Source organism: Planococcus citri, chromosome 4, assembly GCF_950023065.1.
Source record: "Planococcus citri chromosome 4, ihPlaCitr1.1, whole genome shotgun sequence".
NCBI lineage: Eukaryota > Metazoa > Arthropoda > Insecta > Hemiptera > Pseudococcidae > Planococcus > Planococcus citri.
This window is the reverse complement of record NC_088680.1, coordinates 46,573,403-46,592,482: the sequence shown is the minus strand read 5'-3', so window position 1 is coordinate 46,592,482 and position 19,080 is coordinate 46,573,403. Positions and strand designations below refer to the sequence as shown.

Genomic DNA, 19,080 nt, shown 5'->3' with positions numbered 1-19,080 from the left:
AGGGTTTCGGTTCGTTCGAAAGAAAATACCTGATGACTTTCCGATAGTTTGACAACGAACTCTTGAGTAAAAAAAGATTTATTTCTTAAACGAAATACGAAAAATATCACTTAATCACGTATCACAAAATATTTGTACGTATTAATAAATGCCTTGCCCAGGCATGAAGAATTTCCCAGCAAAAGATTCTACTTCATTTTTCAATTTCTTTACCTTCTCCACGAATACAGCATCTTTATGTAATACTGATTTGAAATCAGCTAATTTCGGTCCGGATGCAGCCTGAACTTCTTGAGCAAGTAAAATTCCTGAATTCCGCACAAAAATAATAAATAATTTATGGATTTATAATTTCAATAAATACAAAAAAAAAATACAAAAATAATCGTCCGATTGTCACCTTTATGAATTAGAGATGCAACTTGAGCCATATCATCTTCACTCAAACCACGAGTAGTCAACGCTGGTGTTCCTAAACGAAGGCCACTTGGATTGAGAGCACTTTTATCACCGGGAACTAGAAAGAGAGAAGATATTAGATAGAATAATCGCGCGGTCAAAGGTTTTTCTTACATAATTTATTCGTTATAACTTCATTTAAATGGGGAACAATATGTTTGCGTTGAGTTAGTTTCCATTATAAATGATAAATTTATCAGAAATGATAAGATTCATTCACCGGCAGGGGGTACTTACGTATAATTCCCATGACCTTTGGCATTTTGCATTGTTGCGAGAAAAAAAATTATACGTACCGGTATTTTTATTACAAGCTATATCAATCAGCTCGAGAACATGTTCAGCCTTCGATCCAGTCACTTTGAAAGACTTTACTAAATCCACCAAAACCAGATGAGTATCTGTTCCACCGGTGACCACGAAGAATCCTAATTTTTCCAATTCGGATGCCAGTCTTTTAGCGTTTGATGCTACTCGTTGTTGGTATTTTCGGAATTCCGGTGATTTTGCTTGTAACATGGCTGTAGCGATACCGGCAATAGCATTATTATGAGGACCGCCTTGTAAACTTGGGAATACAGCGTTGTTGATTTTTTCTTCGTAATCGTACATGATGGTTTCTCCAGTTTTGGTTACTTTTTTCACACCTATATGGACAAAATATGGTAATAATTTTGAGTAAACTTCATCTACGTTGGGAATAAAGTTGTCAGTTGACGAATGAAAAAATACCTTTGCGATAAAATATAACACCGGCTCTAGGACCTCTTAAAGTTTTGTGAGTGGTTGAACTGACAACATCGCTGTACTCGAATGGACTCGGATGTACTCCAGCAGCGACTAATCCGCTAATATGAGACATATCGGCGAACATAATGGCATCGTTTTCATCGCAGATAGCTCGGTATTTGGCGTAATCTAAGAATCTCGAGTAACAAGTGGTTCCTATATCGAACAATATACTTTTATTATGCGCAATTCTTCGTTTAAAAATTACATTAACGAGTTATTCATGATGAGGTAAAAAACCTGCGATAATTAGTTGCGGTTTAAATAATCGAGCGTGTTCGGCCATTTTATCGTAATCAATGTAACCAGTGGCAGGATTCACTTTATATGGCATAGATTCGAAGAAAATCGACGTAGCTGATATTTTCTTCTTGCTTGTCATAAAACCGTGAGTAAGATGACCACCGTCCGGTAAATCTAATCCTGTTGAGATGAAATTTCAAAAATTTAGATATTATTCAATAATGATCTCATTCCTCACTTTGTAATTAGAACGATAACCTCGATCATCGAAACGTACGCGTGTTAGATTGCGTAATAAAACGAGAAAAATATATCGATAAAGAGATTCAATTATCCGTGGAAAAATAAGTACGATTAATTTGCCATTTAGGCTGATAAAACGTAAACGATTAGGTACAATACGTGCAAGCTTCATTAGTATACATGTAATCGAATCACTAACCCATGATTCTTCCATGTGGTTGTACGAGACCGGTATACACTGCGAAATTAGCCGGTGATCCTGAGTAAGGTTGAACATTGACACCCCATTTTTCTGGATCGAGGTTGAAAGCTTCTAAAGCTCTTTTCTGGGCAAGTAATTCGATCTTATCGATGAATTCGTTTCCACCATAATATCTGAAACATTGGCAAGATTAAAAATTGTTCCAAAATGATGATTACTTATCGAGAAAAATTTACCTAGCACCAGGCTGTCCTTCCGAGTACTTGTTGGTCAAACAGGAACCCAAACATTGTAGGACAGCAACGGAAGCAAAATTCTCCGAAGCAATCAATTCGAGGCCAGAGAACTGGCGCTTTTTTTCAGCCTTTATTAACTCGCTGAGTTCAGGATCACCTTCTTCCAAGGTAGCAGAGAGTAATTGTTGCTCGGGAGTCGTATGCATGATTCTTTAATCGAATAAGAAAAACGATGTGAAGTAAATCAGTACGATTACAATCAATATATCGATACAGTATTGATACATATATAAATCAACTCTAATCATCTCATCTAAAACCAACAAAAAATCGTTCCAAGTTCGATGAATAAGTTAGTCTACAATGTATGTACTTGAACGAAAAAAGCTACGAGTAGGTTAAGTTTAGTAGGTAATGTTCAAACGAAAGGTAAAATGGTGCTTTATGAAATTCGGCGTTGCAATTTTTATTTGCAAAATGACTTTCTACGGTTGACGTGTGATAATTGATGGGTGAAAAACAGTTGGCGGTGCTGAAATGCGAGTGAAATTTATCATCTAGCGTCGAAAGCTCAGTTCTTGATTACTCGTTGAGCTTACAGATAAGTATCTGAATTTGAACATCGAAATTCAGAGTATCTATTTTATAAGAGAAATTTGAGTGAACGTTTTTTGAAAATTACTCAAGGTATAATAAAAATGAATTTTTCATCGGTTACACCCGAATACTTGAAACGTTGAAACTTACTTATCTAGTACAAGTTTTTAGTCAACGTTAGCTCAAGTTGAACAAACAAAAGAAAGAGATAGGAGGGTGGAGTACTTTTGAAAAAATTGGAGAGAAAAAATCTAAAAAAAAAGTTGAGTATACGCACCTCAAATTTATGCTAACCTTTCAAGATGAAATAAAAATTAATTTTTCACCAGTTACACTCGAATATTTGAAACTTACTACAAGTTTTTAGTCGACAAATTTATCTCAAATCGAACGAATAAAAGAAAGAGATAACAATCTTATATCTACCTATGCTTCACTACTATCACATATTAGATACTGAATACAAAGAATTTCAACGTAGTTCGTCCAATTTACTTCAGTTTCAATCCAATATAGAGATGATGAATTAAATAACGTGTAGGCGTGGTTACTAAATTAACCTTTTTTCGAGTAATTTTTCCATAATTAGATGAGCTGCACTGTTCACTTAAGAGTAGAGCAATCACATCCCATTAATTAGATATGAACGATTAAGTAATTCGCGAATAAAAGCGTTGATTCAATTCCTCCGATAACGTTATCTGCTAGCATACAATTTAATTCGTATCAAATGATCGTCTGCTACTTCGGTATTGTTGAGAAAGATTACTTGAAAATTCTTCCATACGATTATTACAAAAAAATATTCTTCTTATACCCACAATATGATCAATAACTGAGCTTCCAGTGCAAAATTTACATACACAGTTAAGGGTGAAATGATACAAGCTGATGAAATTTTTCTACCGGCATTATCACACAATTTGACCATCAGTGTTACAGGTGTTTGGCATTTTTTTTTTTAGATCTAGTTTATTTACAAAGGAAGCATTATATTTATACCACCAAAAAGCTTAACAATTTATACAATCATAAAAATCAAACTAAAAGCACGCTAAAAATATCATAAATACCTTCGAGAGTATTTCACCAACGATGTTGGTGTTGCTAACTTGAAACATCTTAAATTGGTAAAAATTATTCTGATATTCATTACTGGTAGATTAACTCGTGATATACCACCAGCGAGTATTCATTACGTATAAAGTGTTTTTGTAAAATGAAAGCATCTATACCTTTGTCTAGGTTTCTCTGAACGTTTCCAATTATTTAAAAACTGATAAAACCGAAGATAATTTATCAATATACTTAATTAAAAATACAGAATCTCGCGATGCTTAAATATTTTCGAACACGCCACTGATTTGAAACGATTACTTTGAATAAATGAGACTTTCCCGAATACCTCTCGAGTTATTAATTTTAGTAATTATTCAACAAATTTCAATAGTTTCAAATTCAAACCATGCGAAGAATTTTTTCATCAGCAATGAATGATAAGATTCAAGGTCATGATCTTATCAGTGAATTTCTAATCCTTTGTTGAGTTGTAAGATGGAGCGAAAGAATGAAAAGAATACTGCAAAAGTAAAATATTACGAAATGTTATGCGCGGATATTCTCGTAAATATGTAATTATTATTTTAAAATCGAGGAGAAGACAAACGTAAATGAATTTGTTATTCGTTATGTAATCACATGTTTGTTGTTTACCGTGTCATAATAGTGATAAGGATGTGATAATACGTCAACGTGTTCGAAAAACTGAGCGCCGGTCTCATTATTCGATTGATTTTCTTGCTGAGCACTTGAACTGAAGAATTGAAATTTGAGCAAAAATTTGAGTAAGTTAACTTGATCTTTATCTTTCATTTTTTCCCTAGATTTACTGATATCTAAGTAATGTATTTTATCATCTGAAAATCTCGGAAAATGGTCATCAATTTATCAGTACAATCTTCGATTAGATTGATTGATACAGATTGTACTCGGTGTAAGGATGTCCTTTATAAATATCGATGAAAACCCGAAACCCCTGCGTTAATCTATGTACTTTTACCTGAAAACAGTTACTAACCTACTCACTTTCGATTTCAGAGAATACAAAAAGATATTGTAAAGACTACAAAATGAGTCCCAGTGTCACGAATGGAACAACTTTTAAACCAGTCACTCACGTTATATTCGATATGGATGGATTACTCTTGAGTAAGTAAATATATAACTAATTTTTGACGAGTAAATTTGAATACATTTTCCATATCTTTACCTGAATTTTTCAACCTCTTACATAACATGTTAATTGGTATCGAAAGCGTACACAACTACTCATATGCTTACAAAAATTGCGATTTATTTTCAGATTCTGAAGAATGCTACCACAAAGTAGATTTAGCTGTAATCGGTCAGTTTGGCAAGGCAGTACCAGATCACCTCAAACTAGAAATATTGGGTTATTCGGATATGGATTGTGCTAAAAAAATCGTCGAAATTTGCGAACTACCGATTACGACCGAAGAATACGCCAAAGAAGCTAAAAAATATACTCATTTATTGAAAGATGTTAAATTATTACCAGGTTAGCTTGGAATTTTGGTTTTAATCGTACGATTCTTAAATGGACACGACGTGTATTTTGTTATAGATGTAATAATTTATAAAATGATGGTTTCATTTTAGGTGCTGAAAGATTAATTAGACATTTAGCTAAACATAATATTCCGATCGCGATCGCTACAAGCAGTAGTAATACTAGTGTTCAAGCTAAAATACACAACCATCAAGAACTTTTCAGTTTATTTCATCACATGGTGATGGGAAGTAGTGATCCTGAAGTAACTAAAGGCAAACCTCATCCGGATATATTTCAAATTTGTGCTAGGAGGTTTCCTGATAATCCAGATCCTGAACAGGTAATTTATTTCAATATCCATTATTTTCACGGAGTAATAATTTTTTAAAAAAATGAATGGATTAATCTATCTAAAATGTTATTTTCAGTGTCTGGTTTTCGAAGACGCTCCGAACGGTGTTACTGCAGCCAGAAAAGCTGGAATGCAATCTGTACTCGTTCCAGACGAAAATTTACCAATGGAACGAAGAAAAAATGCCACCTTAGTGCTTAATTCATTGCTCGAATTCGAGCCTGAAAAATTCGGCTTACCTCCATTTTAAAAATGTTTTATTTGCTTGTTTTTTAAAAATGTGTTTTACCTGTGTATTTAATATTTATTGTATGTAAGATGATGTTTGATTTTAACTTTCAAAAAAATGGTTCTCTATTTTAAATATGAACGAATTGTGTATTTTTTGTTAAAAGAATACACTTTTTTTAAAAAATTATTCGTTAACATTAATATTTTTGTTTAAATTTAACTGGAAAAAATCATTATGTGAAAGTAAAAATTAAATTGCATTTTTCATCACCGTTTATCTCAATTTCGATCGTGTGTATTTTTTAGGGATGTGAACTGAAAAGAGAAATGTTGGTTAAAGGTTAAACGTTCCAGCAGATTATTGAGAAATAGCTTCTGGTAAACAGTTGCAGGTTAATTACACAAAATTTAAACTTTGCTTACTGGTTGTGAGTTCTAATAAAGTTACCAGTATTTTTTTTGGTTGTAGGTCAAGGTCGTGGTACCTAATTTTAATAAATTTAGAATTCTCAAAATTTTGGTTTTTTAAAACACCTTAATGCTCACTGAAAATTTTCAATTTAAAGTTTACATTTGGTGAAAATCAGAGAAAAAAATTTACAAAGTCTTTATCATTGCTGAAAATTTAATAAAAATTATACCAGTCGATAGTAAATATCAACATCTTTGTGTCTTGTTTAGTTGTTTAACTAAATTAAAATTCCACCTTTAACCTCTCTAAGTTTATTTAGTGGAAAAAAAGGGGGAAAAAATCAAAAATGCGTTGCAAACATTGCTTACATATGTACCTAATTCCTAGCTAACTGCAGTGAAATCACATCACCTGATACGCAGTTGAAAATTTGTTTAATCAATTGATTTTCTTACTGAGTGTTTGAACTGAAAAATTGAAATTTTGACAAAAATTTGAGTAAGTTAATTTGATGATTTGATCTTTAAATCTTTCATTTTTTTTTTAAAGGTCTACTGATGTAATGCATTTTTATCTTTCGAAAATCATCAGCAATTTATCTGCGCAATCTTCGATTAGATTCTTGGCGTAACGATGTCTTTCATAATCGATGAAAATCCTCACTTTGATTTCTTACTTTTACCTCAGAACGGTTACTTACTTTCGATTACAGAGAATACAAGTAGAAATAGTAAAGACTACAAAATGAATCCCAGTGACACGAATGGAACAACTTTTAAACCAGTTACTCACGTTATATTTGATATGGATGGATTACTCTTGAGTAAGTAAATAGGTACATATACCTACCTACGACTAATTTTTAATACATAAATTTGTATAAATTGCGATTTGTTTTCAGATTCTGAAGAAAGCTATTACAAAATAGATCTAGCAGTAATTGATCAATTTGGCAAAACAGCACCAGATCACCTCCAACAAGAAGTATTAGGTTTTTCGGACATCGATTGTGCCAAAAAAGTCGTTAAAATTTGCGAACTACCGATTACGCCGGAAGAATACGTCAAAGAAACTAAAAAATTTACTCACTTATTGAAAGATGTTACATTATTACCAGGTTAGCTTGGAATTTTGGGTTTCTTAATCGTACAACTCTGAAAGTCTGATTGGGCACCGTGTGTATTTTACGTACAATAATTTACAACTGTTGGTTTCAATTAATTCATTCTAGGTGCTGAAAGATTAATTAGACATTTAGCTAAACATAATATTCCGATTGCGATCGCTACAAGCAGTGGCACTAGTAGTGTAGAAGCTAAATTACAGAACCATCAAGAACTGTTCAGTTTATTTCGTCACATGGTGATGGCAAGTAGTGATCCTGAAGTAACTAAAGGTAAACCTCATCCAGATATATTTCAAATTTGTGCTAGGAGGTTTCCTGATAATCCAGATCCTGAAAAGGTAATTTATTTCAATATTACATTTTATTTCCACAGAATATTTTGTTAAAAACTAGGTATTCTATTTGGAATATTTGTTTTCAGTGCCTGGTCTTTGAAGACGCTCCGAGCGGTGTTACTGCAGCAAGAAAAGCTGGCATGCAAGTTGTATTCGTTCCAAACGAACGTTTAAAAATCGTACAAAGAGAAATTGCCACCTTAGTACTCAATTCATTGCTCGAATTCGTACCGGAAGAATTCGGTTTACCTCCATTTTAAAAACGTTTCGAAAAAATCAATAAAATTATTGTGTGAAAGTAAAAAGTAAATTGCATTTACAACCATCGTTTATTTCAATTTTGCTCGTGTATATTTTTCCAAATGAGATCAGTGTGTCATACCTACTTGTTGGATCGTGGCGAATGTGGTTTCAATTTTTAATGAAGCTGGTATTTTTGATTTTAGCCCAAATTGCTCCGATCGTAGATTTATTGTTTTGCAAATTTGTCCCAAATGTACATACTTATCTTTAAATTATTGGAAAATGAAAAGTTTATCCGGTTTTTACTGTTTTCAGAATGAGTGCTTCAAAAAGGTGTGATTGAGATATTAAAAAAAATATGGTATTGTTTCATTCTAGGAATGAGGAAATATTTTCTAAGATAGGTACCCACTAAAATCTTTTTGATTTAGTACCTCTACGTAATTATGTACCACTAACTCTCTAAACTACCCGGCTAGCTCCAAGGTGCTTGTGTAGATGTCACTAGAAAGCAACGGGAAACTACTAGTGGAAGCTCGAAACAACGTCGATTCCCCAGAATAATCGCAGTGGCAATAGGCATTCGCCTCACCCTGTAGGGTACCACAAAAATGCGATTTCCAATGTCCTGTAAAGGACAAGGAACCACGACGACGACGAACTACCTAGTACGAAAGGTAACGAATTTTCAAAGTGTATATATGTACCTATTAATTCGATTTTTTTTGCTTGAATATTTTATTTGAACCTCGGATATTATCTACGAGTTTAAAACTGATAAAACGATTTGATTAATTTTGAGCGTGACCTGATGTACAGATCCAAATTTATCGACACCTATTTAGTTACATACCAGCTCTATGTGATTCCAAATTATATTTGCCTATTTATTTTAATTTCTGCTAGTGCATGTTTTTTTTTTTTTTTTTTGTATAATACAAATTGTTTTTACTTGATTATGAATAATTTTTCGTTCATTAATTTTAATAATGCATTTTTAATATGTGCTGCATTGTTTACTTCAGCATTCGGCGCACTTTGTGAGTGATATTTTTATTTTTCATGTGATAGGTACTTACTTTGCTTGCCTGTGCGAATTGCTCGTGTTCGCTTCTGTATCGACCTACATATGATGTCGTACTTAATTGCCTACCTACGTGTTTTATATTTAAAAAAAATTACCTATTACAGTTTATACGCTTCCCGGCTGGCAGAATAAAACATATGAACGAGTCACTCATGTCATTTTTGATGTTGATAATACAGTTTTATGTAAGAAACAAACTTATTACCTACCTATACCTACTCTATTAACACTCAAATCTACGCCCATTCAAATTTTATGGAGCTTCAAAAAATGCATTACACATTTGTAAAAAAAAAAAGGATAACGTAATTCTTACAGCGATTTTCTGGTCATTTCATTTTCAGCGGTTGATGAAATTTACAAAGAAGCAGATACTGAGATAATCGAACATTACGGGAAAAAATATCAATACTCCCTCAAATTACGAACCGCTGGTCGTTCGAGAAGAGAAAGAGCTCAATTAATTGTAAAAGAATTAAAACTACCCTGTACAGCTGAAGAATTTGAATCACTATCCAGAGAATATTATTTTCGTTTATTACCCGAAGCTGAAGTGATGCCTGGTTTGAATACCTACCTATTACATCTGTAATGTGGTATGATTTAAAAGAAATATCCACAATTAGTGATTTTCGATTTTTTTGTAATTTTGTACCCAAAACAGGAGTGCTGAAATTATGCCACCATTTAGCCGAGCATGGTGTACTAATGGCATTAGCTACGAGTGGATGCCAAGATGATTTGATTCAAAAATTCAGATATCACGATCAATTATTCGGATTATTTCATCACGTTGCTATAGTGGGCGAATATAATTCCACTAAATATAAACCGGCACCTGACGTTTTTCTTATGGCTGCGGAAAAATTTCCAGATAAACCTTCGCCAAACAAAGTTCGTATTGTGTATTGTGTATTTTTTTTTTTTTTTTTTTTTGGAGATTCCTGAAGTCATTGTCTGACGTTCAATGTTTGTACTTTTTGGTGTTTCAGTGTCTAGTTATTGATGATATGGCGGATGGTGTTGAAGCTGCTAGAAATGCAAGTATGCAAGTAGTGTATGTTCCTTGTGATAAAGGCACACCGCAGTATGAGAAAGAGAAAGCCACTTTAGCCATTGAAACGCTAAATGAGTTTATACCGGAGCGTTTTGGATTGCCACCATTTCCAAAATAAAGGAAGATTTTTTTTTTACATGCTATTCATATTATCTTTATTGATGCGCACTTCATTTGTTTTATTTGAATTTTTCACGATAACTACCTATATCTAACTATACAATTCAGAAGAAATCAAATTTTATAATTTAATAATCAGATGTTATGTTCCCATCAGGTACCTAGACCTACCTATCGTACCATCCCTCCCAGTAAACGTTATTGCCCTCTTAGGTACTTGATATGTAGGTGTATGGTAGGTACTATTATATATTATTCGACTATCTACACTTTTTAAAACCTATTTTGAATGAACATCATCGGTATAGGTTTCTTATTCGCAAATATGCGTAACATTGGACTACAGAGGTTTTTTCAAATTTTGCCAAAATTTGTCGATGGGCTAAATTTTGGCGAATTGACGACTGAGGAAACGACTCCTTACCCCACACCACCCTATTGAACCGGCCCTGGAACCAATGAGCAAGTTTCAAAATGTGATTAGACAGAATTTTGTAATTTTTCACGCCCTATAATTTTTGTTTCAAGCTTTTTTCTCTATCTTCAATTTTTGAGTAATTTCTATTAACTGGTTGCAAATTAATGGACTGATTTCAAAAAATTCATATCACATTTTTGTCACCTTGGTGCGTAGCATACATGGCACCAATAAAAACCAGATCAATTTTTTTTACCAAACCCTGTTTTCAATTTGTGGATAACCAGAGCATAGGCCCGAAATTTTCAAGGTCGCATTTAAAAGGGATGGGATTTATCGGCACGACAGTTTAGGGTGTTTTCAACGACGAAAATAGGTGGTTTTCACGACGAAGTAATATAATGCCCGGCCATATAAGAATTGAACGACAATATAAAAAAGTCAGCGACGGAAAATAAAAAGTAGCCCGACGGCAATCAACGACAGGTTTTAAAAAAGTACACGACAGATTTTTAAAAAATTCACGACATTTTTGTACATCAATTTCACGTCCGTCTCGAGTCTCTGGAATTCCAAGTACAATCCGAGTATTTATTCGAATTCAGAAAAAATTCCTTGAATTCGGAAAATTGTCATAATTTTTAAAAATTTGGGGTACATGAAGCCCCCTTCTCTGAAAAAGGGTTCGCACGGGATCAAAATTATTCTTCGGGGCTCGCTTCGCTTACTCATAAGATCTAAGAAGTCAATGTGATGACCAAACGTATTAAAATACCATTTTCAAAATTTTGGAGCATTTAACCCCTCTCCTTCTCTCGCTCATTAGTCTGTCCCGAGTCCTTCGGATCCCAAAAATTAGATTTGTGTACTTACATAGACTTTTCTATCAAAAAAATTGTCGAATTCGGCAAACTTTAATAAATGAAAAAAGCTTAGGACACAAGAACCCCCCCCCCTCCCCCAAGCTTCTTATTTTTTGGAGATTATGAATTAATCTAGCTACTGGGAGGTATCTTACCACCCTTCTTTCCTTCCGTAAGTCCGTCTTAAGTGTTTCGAGTCTCATTTATCTCGTAAAATTCAAACGTTATTCTACAAGTACTATTGTCGGGAATTCTTTGTTTTCGGCGTGCGAAGTGAATATCTCTGTTGTTACACTGGCTGTCGTTCAAAAACCTATTAAATTCGTCGTTCAAATCACTTATGTCGTCGTGCATTTATGGCTGTCGTGCAAACACCCTATTTCGTCGTTGAACTTCGCTGTCGTTCAGTATATTTTTCTGTTGTGTCATTATATATTTTCCCATTCAAAAGCCCTGATTTTTTGCTACTCACCATGACTTGCCACTTCATTCTACTCACTAGCTCTTTCCACTTGAAAATTAAAGCCACTGGGCACTTTCATGTCATACCTACTTAGGTATATCTAGACAATTGACAAGCTATAGGGTGTCATTAATGTTTTTGGCAAATTGTACTTGACCTGACATTCGTTTGCTACTTTCCCTGGACTGTATACCTATACTCGTAGTTAAGCAAATTTTCAAATACTTAAAAGGTATACACTTGACGACCTTATAATAAAGTACAGTGGTAAATAAACCCGTGAAATTTTAGTGTATGTTGATTCAGACTTTGCATCTGATCTTTCAGATTGAAAATATTCCTCTGGCACAGTGATTTATATTACCTAATAATATGTATATTTACATATCTAGAAAACAAGATTGCATTCCTCTCAGTATATAACTGAAGCAGAAAATTTTGCAATTTCTGTAGATATTAGGGATATTAAATTTGTGTTTAGATTAACAAACGATATCACAAATATACCTCATTGATGATACAATTAATGCACTAGAAGCAAAATTTATTTTTCACAATGTATTTCACTAAAAATATTTACAAGAAATGTAGGTACAGAAAAAAAAGTGCAGGATTGGGTATATCTATCTACGCTTAAAATAGTCTATTCTACATTTTGATGTACATACATAGGTATGTACCTACATAGAATATATGTACTTACGTAAGATTTGGTGTAGAATGTGCATAATGAGGAGAAAGTGTAGAATGCGCAAAGAATGCGTATGAATGCAGCAATATCTATACCCCATTCTACCTAGGTAGTTATTGTTATACTCTGAAAATTAAGGACCATAATGCTTGGATTGATTATTTTCTATTATTGTTTTTATTTTTTTTTACTCATTGTTTCGTTTTTTAAAACCATTACACATTACAGTCATTAGGTTCAGTGATGGCAATACTTTTTGCTTTTCAGTTTTTAGTTTCAATGTTGTTCATTTCACTCATTTCAGTTTCAGTTTTAGTTCCACTTTTTTCCCCATCAAATTTGTAATATTTTGGAAATTTATTGAAAAACTGAAATACCTATCTACCGAAAATCAGTTTTGTTTCAGATTCAGTTTTAGTTACATCCGATAAATTAGTTCAAGTTTATTTTATAGGTAGGTTTTTTCAATTCACCGTTTCGTTTTTGTCACCTGATTATTTAGGTTTTTAACGTTTTTTCAATGTTCACACATAAAATGATGACAAAATTAAAGTTTTTCAGAGAAAAAAATGCCACCTGCTCGCTTATTCTAGGCACGCATTTTACAATTATTCTACGCGGATTCTACGCATTTTACCAGGATTTCAGTCTATTCTACACGCGCTATTCTATACGTAGAATGTCCATGTATTCTACATGGTGTATTCTATTCCACAACCCTGAGAAAAACAGCATGTAAGTAAATAACTGGTTCAGTCTGAGAATTACTATTTTTACAACATTATAGGTAAATGAACAAACATTACATGATTTTTAATTATTCTTAGGTAACAGTTGAATCGTTTTGTATGAGGTAATATCTCAGCAATTTGTTTATCAAAAACCATGTTGTAGGTACCTATCACCACACACATGTGAAGAAGTTCGAAATGGTTTTATCAAATCAGTTTCAATTAAAATCGCAAATCAAATTGCTGAAATTTTAAATAAACATTTAAATAAAATAAACCCCCATTTCAGAACTTAAAAGGCAATAATTATTAGGTATTTATTAACAATAAACAAACATCCATGAACAGAAGTAAAATTTCTGGTATATTTTTCCTAAAAATCAAACGAAGTATGCAAAATCTTAAGCATGAAAATGCATTATTGGTTGTATTTTAATTTTTAAGGAACAATTGAATTGGCATTCAAGTGTGTAGAAAGTACGTAGATATACAATATACATCATTGTATGTATTACAGATTTATGCGCAATAATGAAATGAAAAACGTGTATATTAATCCTACATTGTTTCTTATTCTCAGAATAATCAGATTAGTGTATCAAGTCTCAGTATCTCCTGAAAGTGAAAGAATATTATTGACGTTACCTATTTGATTACCTTCATCATTCTAAGATTGATATTTTTTGGCATATCAACTGAAAAATAAATAAATCATCAATGAATTATTTTTTTCTGAAACCCCAGTATTTCAACTTATTATTATCTTATTCAAATCCCATATTCTTCAGTTGAGTGGGAGAAATTTTCTTTTCAGAAATGACTTCGATCAATGAAAATGATGAATCAAAATCAAAAATTGATCTTCAGTCAAGTGTGGGTGTTGAATAGTGGTAACACTGATGCAATGTTTGTGAGCTCATCATATAAGCTACAAATATTGTAGATATAGGTAGGTTCGCAATAAATTGAAACCTATACTGTGTTTCAAAGTGTTATATGTACATCTGTACATCATCCGTCACTATAATACCTAACTATAGGTGGTTAAAAAAAATTGACAAATCATCGGATATGTGTAAAATCCATTTCTCTTTAATAGCGGAAGGAAGGGCACCTGGACCAAATGAAGAAAAAATCCAGATGTTTTTAAAAATTAATCGACGATATAAATCAAGATTAATACCAATACATATCCACAAGAAAATGTTAAAAATTCTATCTGTAGATGAATCTACAGAAATTCCGTAAGTTATATAATTATTTAAATTTCGTTTCGAGCTTTTTTCTCTATCTTCAATGTTAACGTAATTTTTGATAACTGGATGCAAATTGATGAACCGATTTCAAAATCCGATTAGCAAGAACGTTACGGTTCAATTTATCACACTCTACAACTTTTGTTTCGAGCTTTTTTTCTCTATTTTCAATTTTTAGGCGATTGTCAAAAGTGGGTGCTAAATGCGAACCAATGCGAACTGCAGGTTTCAAAATACGATATGATTAGACAGAATTGTGTAATTTTTTACGATCTACAACTTTTGTTTCAAGCTTTTTTCTCCATCTCCAATTTTTTGCAAAATAATGAACCGGTTTCAAAAAATGCATACCACGTTTTTGTCACCTTAGTGTGTACGAATACTTTTCGTCATAAAAACCAGTTCGGATTTTTTGAGCAAACCGGTTTTTCAATTTGTGGACACCCTGAGCACAGGCCTTTAATTTTCAAGGTAGCTTTTGAAAGCCTTTGTTTTTTGCTAGGTACGTCGCTTCATTCATCTTGCTAGCTCCTTCCACTTGGAAATTAAAGCCACTGGGCACTACTTTCTTGACATACCCCATGTAAAACAATACTACATATTAGTTTTGAAAAATACTAGTAGTTTTTTCAAAAAAACTATTAGTTTTTCCGAATTTATTAGTAGTTTGGAATATTTACTACTAGTATGCAATATTACGAATACTACCTATTCCACTATTAGTCAATGAAAATACCAGTAATTTTTGAAACGGACTACAAGTACCTATCTTTACTTCATTACTAGTGCTTCACTACTAGTTTATGTTTGAATGGCAGTGAGTTGCTTGACTTGAATCATTGATTGAATTTTGACACTAATAAGATCGCATCATTTATAAGAAAAAGCATTGCCGCTCTCTCTGATAAACTACTAGTACATATATTTTCAAATACTAATAGTAAAATAGTAAATAGTATGCCATTTCAATACTCTTAGATAAAGTATCGAGCGGTTTCTTTATAAGGCAAATTCTTAAGAAATTGATTCTATCATCAATATGATGATGTAAAACTGAAAAAGTAATTTTTTGAAGCTGAGGTGGTGAGAATGAGTGTATCACGGATGTGTGCTACTGAAATCATGAAAACAGCATCACATAGAATAGAAAAGAATTACAATACAATGTCTCACACAATTAGTAAAGGCCCCAGGCAGATAACTATGGTCGAGCGGCCCCCGGGACCTTCGGAGGTGAAAGGTGAAACTTATGTGATGTATAGGTATAGGTACCCCCAAGATAAGTATTTTTCCCAAGTTTTGGACCTCAACTCTGAGTGGTATTTGAGTAATTACTAATTCCTCAAAAATCGAAAATCGTTTTTAATTTTTTTCTCAGGATTGACTAGGCCGATTTTTTTCAAACTTGAACCAAAGTGTATGTATGCATAAGGGCTTTTCCCAAAAAAATCAACAGCCCCCTCCCCCCAATTTTCCTCCTCCAAAATTTCGATTCAATTTTTTGAGGTCCCCCTTACCCCCAAGGCCTTTTGGCACACTTTTCGAAAAATATATTTTTTTAGATGCAGTATTGATCCTAGAACAACATATAACTTACCCAAAATTGTACCTCGGGTGCGCCATAGTCAAATTCGACCAAAACCAACACCCCCTCACCTGTAATGGTACCTACGCGATTGCTATTGAAGTAATTTCTGGAGTATTGTTTATAATGTGGTAATTTTTAAATGAAAATGTTGTTTTTGAGAGTCGTTATTCACAAATTCCGATTTGGGGGCAGCGAAGCACCCCCTCCCCCAAATTTGGGCGAAACTTTCAAAAAGAAACCTGGGGCATGTGACATATCGAATTATATGTTTTTGGTAACGCTGAACACGAATATGACGTCAGATTTCTGATCGGACCCCACCCACGGCCCCCAAAACCTCCCCAAATGAGGTAAACATTCAAAAAATGGGTTTGTTCGTGCAACACATGAAGTAGTAATATTTTTGGCAACGCTGAAACCGAATATGACGTCAGATTTTTGATTGAACCCCGTCCATGGCCCCCCCAAAAAAATTTGGACAATTACCCATGGGAGGAGGTTCTGGGAACTATGGGTGACGTCAATTTGAAAAACTAAGGCTATATTCGTGTTTAGTGATATCAAAAACATACTACCTTTTAAAACTGATAAAACGATTTGATTAATTTTGAGCGTGACCTGATGTACAGATCCAAATTTATCGACACCTATTTAGTTACATACCAGCTCTATGTGATTCCAAATTATATTTGCCTATTTATTTTAATTTCTGCTAGTGCATGTTTTTTTTTTTTTTTTTTTGTATAATACAAATTGTTTTTACTTGATTATGAATAATTTTTCGTTCATTAATTTTAATAATGCATTTTTAATATGTGCTGCATTGTTTACTTCAGCATTCGGCGCACTTTGTGAGTGATATTTTTATTTTTCATGTGATAGGTACTTACTTTGCTTGCCTGTGCGAATTGCTCGTGTTCGCTTCTGTATCGACCTACATATGATGTCGTACTTAATTGCCTACCTACGTGTTTTATATTTAAAAAAAATTACCTATTACAGTTTATACGCTTCCCGGCTGGCAGAATAAAACATATGAACGAGTCACTCATGTCATTTTTGATGTTGATAATACAGTTTTATGTAAGAAACAAACTTATTACCTACCTATACCTACTCTATTAACACTCAAATCTACGCCCATTCAAATTTTATGGAGCTTCAAAAAATGCATTACACATTTGTAAAAAAAAAAAGGATAACGTAATTCTTACAGCGATTTTCTGGTCATTTCATTTTCAGCGGTTGATGAAATTTACAAAGAAGCAGATACTGAGATAATCGAACATTACGGGAAAAAATATCAATACTCCCTCAAATTACGAACCGCTGGTCGTTCGAGAAGAGAAAGAGCTCAATTAATTGTAAAAGAATTAAAACTACCCTGTACAGCTGAAGAATTTGAATCACTATCCAGAGAATATTATTTTCGTTTATTACCCGAAGCTGAAGTGATGCCTGGTTTGAATACCTACCTATTACATCTGTAATGTGGTATGATTTAAAAGAAATATCCACAATTAGTGATTTTCGATTTTTTTGTAATTTTGTACCCAAAACAGGAGTGCTGAAATTATGCCACCATTTAGCCGAGCATGGTGTACTAATGGCATTAGCTACGAGTGGATGCCAAGATGATTTGATTCAAAAATTCAGATATCACGATCAATTATTCGGATTATTTCATCACGTTGCTATAGTGGGCGAATATAATTCCACTAAATATAAACCGGCACCTGACGTTTTTCTTATGGCTGCGGAAAAATTTCCAGATAAACCTTCGCCAAACAAAGTTCGTATTGTGTATTGTGTATTTTTTTTTTTTTTTTTTTTTGGAGATTCCTGAAGTCATTGTCTGACGTTCAATGTTTGTACTTTTTGGTGTTTCAGTGTCTAGTTATTGATGATATGGCGGATGGTGTTGAAGCTGCTAGAAATGCAAGTATGCAAGTAGTGTATGTTCCTTGTGATAAAGGCACACCGCAGTATGAGAAAGAGAAAGCCACTTTAGCCATTGAAACGCTAAATGAGTTTATACCGGAGCGTTTTGGATTGCCACCATTTCCAAAATAAAGGAAGATTTTTTTTTTACATGCTATTCATATTATCTTTATTGATGCGCACTTCATTTGTTTTATTTGAATTTTTCACGATAACTACCTATATCTAACTATACAATTCAGAAGAAATCAAATTTTATAATTTAATAATCAGATGTTATGTTCCCATCAGGTACCTAGACCTACCTATCGTACCATCCCTCCCAGTAAACGTTATTGCCCTCTTAGGTACTTGATATGTAGGTGTATGGTAGGTACTATTATATATTATTCGACTATCTACACTTTTTAAAACCTATTTTGAATGAACATCATCGGTATAGGTTTCTTATTCGCAAATATGCGTAACATTGGACTACAGAGGTTTTTTCAAATTTTGCCAAAATTTGTCGATGGGCTAAATTTTGGCGAATTGACGACTGAGGAAACGACTCCTTACCCCACACCACCCTATTGAACCGGCCCTGGAACCAATGAGCAAGTTTCAAAATGTGATTAGACAGAATTTTGTAATTTTTCACGCCCTATAATTTTTGTTTCAAGCTTTTTTCTCTATCTTCAATTTTTGAGTAATTTCTATTAACTGGTTGCAAATTAATGGACTGATTTCAAAAAATTCATATCACATTTTTGTCACCTTGGTGCGTAGCATACATGGCACCAATAAAAACCAGATCAATTTTTTTTACCAAACCCTGTTTTCAAT

At 33.3% G+C, this 19,080-nt stretch overlaps 5 protein-coding genes across 8 annotated transcripts; 4 read left to right on the top strand and 1 right to left on the bottom strand.

The window, feature by feature from the left end:
* Positions 1-62: 62 nt before the first annotated feature.
* Shmt (serine hydroxymethyl transferase) lies at positions 63-4,617 on the bottom strand. Of its 4 annotated transcripts, none has more exons than XM_065362852.1 (8): positions 4,483-4,617; positions 2,173-2,382; positions 1,934-2,109; positions 1,489-1,671; positions 1,192-1,404; positions 756-1,106; positions 401-517; positions 63-308 (listed from the first exon to the last, which is right to left on the bottom strand). In XM_065362852.1, the coding sequence occupies exons 1-8, from the start codon at positions 4,548-4,550 to the stop codon at positions 142-144; spliced, it is 1,485 nt and encodes a 494-aa protein (XP_065218924.1). In that variant the 5' UTR covers positions 4,551-4,617; the 3' UTR covers positions 63-141. The 4 variants fall into 4 exon arrangements, with proteins under 4 accessions (XP_065218924.1, XP_065218926.1, XP_065218923.1 ...); XM_065362854.1 differs by lacking the exon at positions 4,483-4,617 and adding an exon at positions 4,005-4,145; XM_065362851.1 differs by lacking the exon at positions 4,483-4,617 and adding an exon at positions 3,843-3,998.
* LOC135844619 (probable pseudouridine-5'-phosphatase) lies at positions 4,496-6,194 on the top strand. The gene is made up of 5 exons (XM_065362860.1): positions 4,496-4,613; positions 4,867-4,977; positions 5,132-5,347; positions 5,449-5,681; positions 5,770-6,194. The coding sequence occupies exons 2-5, from the start codon at positions 4,899-4,901 to the stop codon at positions 5,941-5,943; spliced, it is 702 nt and encodes a 233-aa protein (XP_065218932.1). The 5' UTR covers positions 4,496-4,613; positions 4,867-4,898; the 3' UTR covers positions 5,944-6,194.
* A 760-nt stretch (positions 6,195-6,954) lies between these two features.
* On the top strand, positions 6,955-8,136 carry LOC135844617 (probable pseudouridine-5'-phosphatase). Its single transcript, XM_065362858.1, has 4 exons — positions 6,955-7,159; positions 7,238-7,453; positions 7,568-7,800; positions 7,884-8,136. The coding sequence occupies exons 1-4, from the start codon at positions 6,970-6,972 to the stop codon at positions 8,055-8,057; spliced, it is 813 nt and encodes a 270-aa protein (XP_065218930.1). The 5' UTR covers positions 6,955-6,969; the 3' UTR covers positions 8,058-8,136.
* Positions 8,137-8,878: 742 nt separating this feature from the next.
* LOC135844616 (pseudouridine-5'-phosphatase-like) lies at positions 8,879-10,569 on the top strand. The gene is made up of 5 exons (XM_065362857.1): positions 8,879-9,080; positions 9,232-9,312; positions 9,472-9,690; positions 9,792-10,021; positions 10,120-10,569. The coding sequence occupies exons 1-5, from the start codon at positions 8,999-9,001 to the stop codon at positions 10,300-10,302; spliced, it is 795 nt and encodes a 264-aa protein (XP_065218929.1). The 5' UTR covers positions 8,879-8,998; the 3' UTR covers positions 10,303-10,569.
* Positions 10,570-16,969: 6,400 nt separating this feature from the next.
* Positions 16,970-18,654, top strand: LOC135844618 (pseudouridine-5'-phosphatase-like). The gene is made up of 5 exons (XM_065362859.1): positions 16,970-17,165; positions 17,317-17,397; positions 17,557-17,775; positions 17,877-18,106; positions 18,205-18,654. The coding sequence occupies exons 1-5, from the start codon at positions 17,084-17,086 to the stop codon at positions 18,385-18,387; spliced, it is 795 nt and encodes a 264-aa protein (XP_065218931.1). The 5' UTR covers positions 16,970-17,083; the 3' UTR covers positions 18,388-18,654.
* The last annotated feature ends 426 nt before the right edge of the window (positions 18,655-19,080 follow it).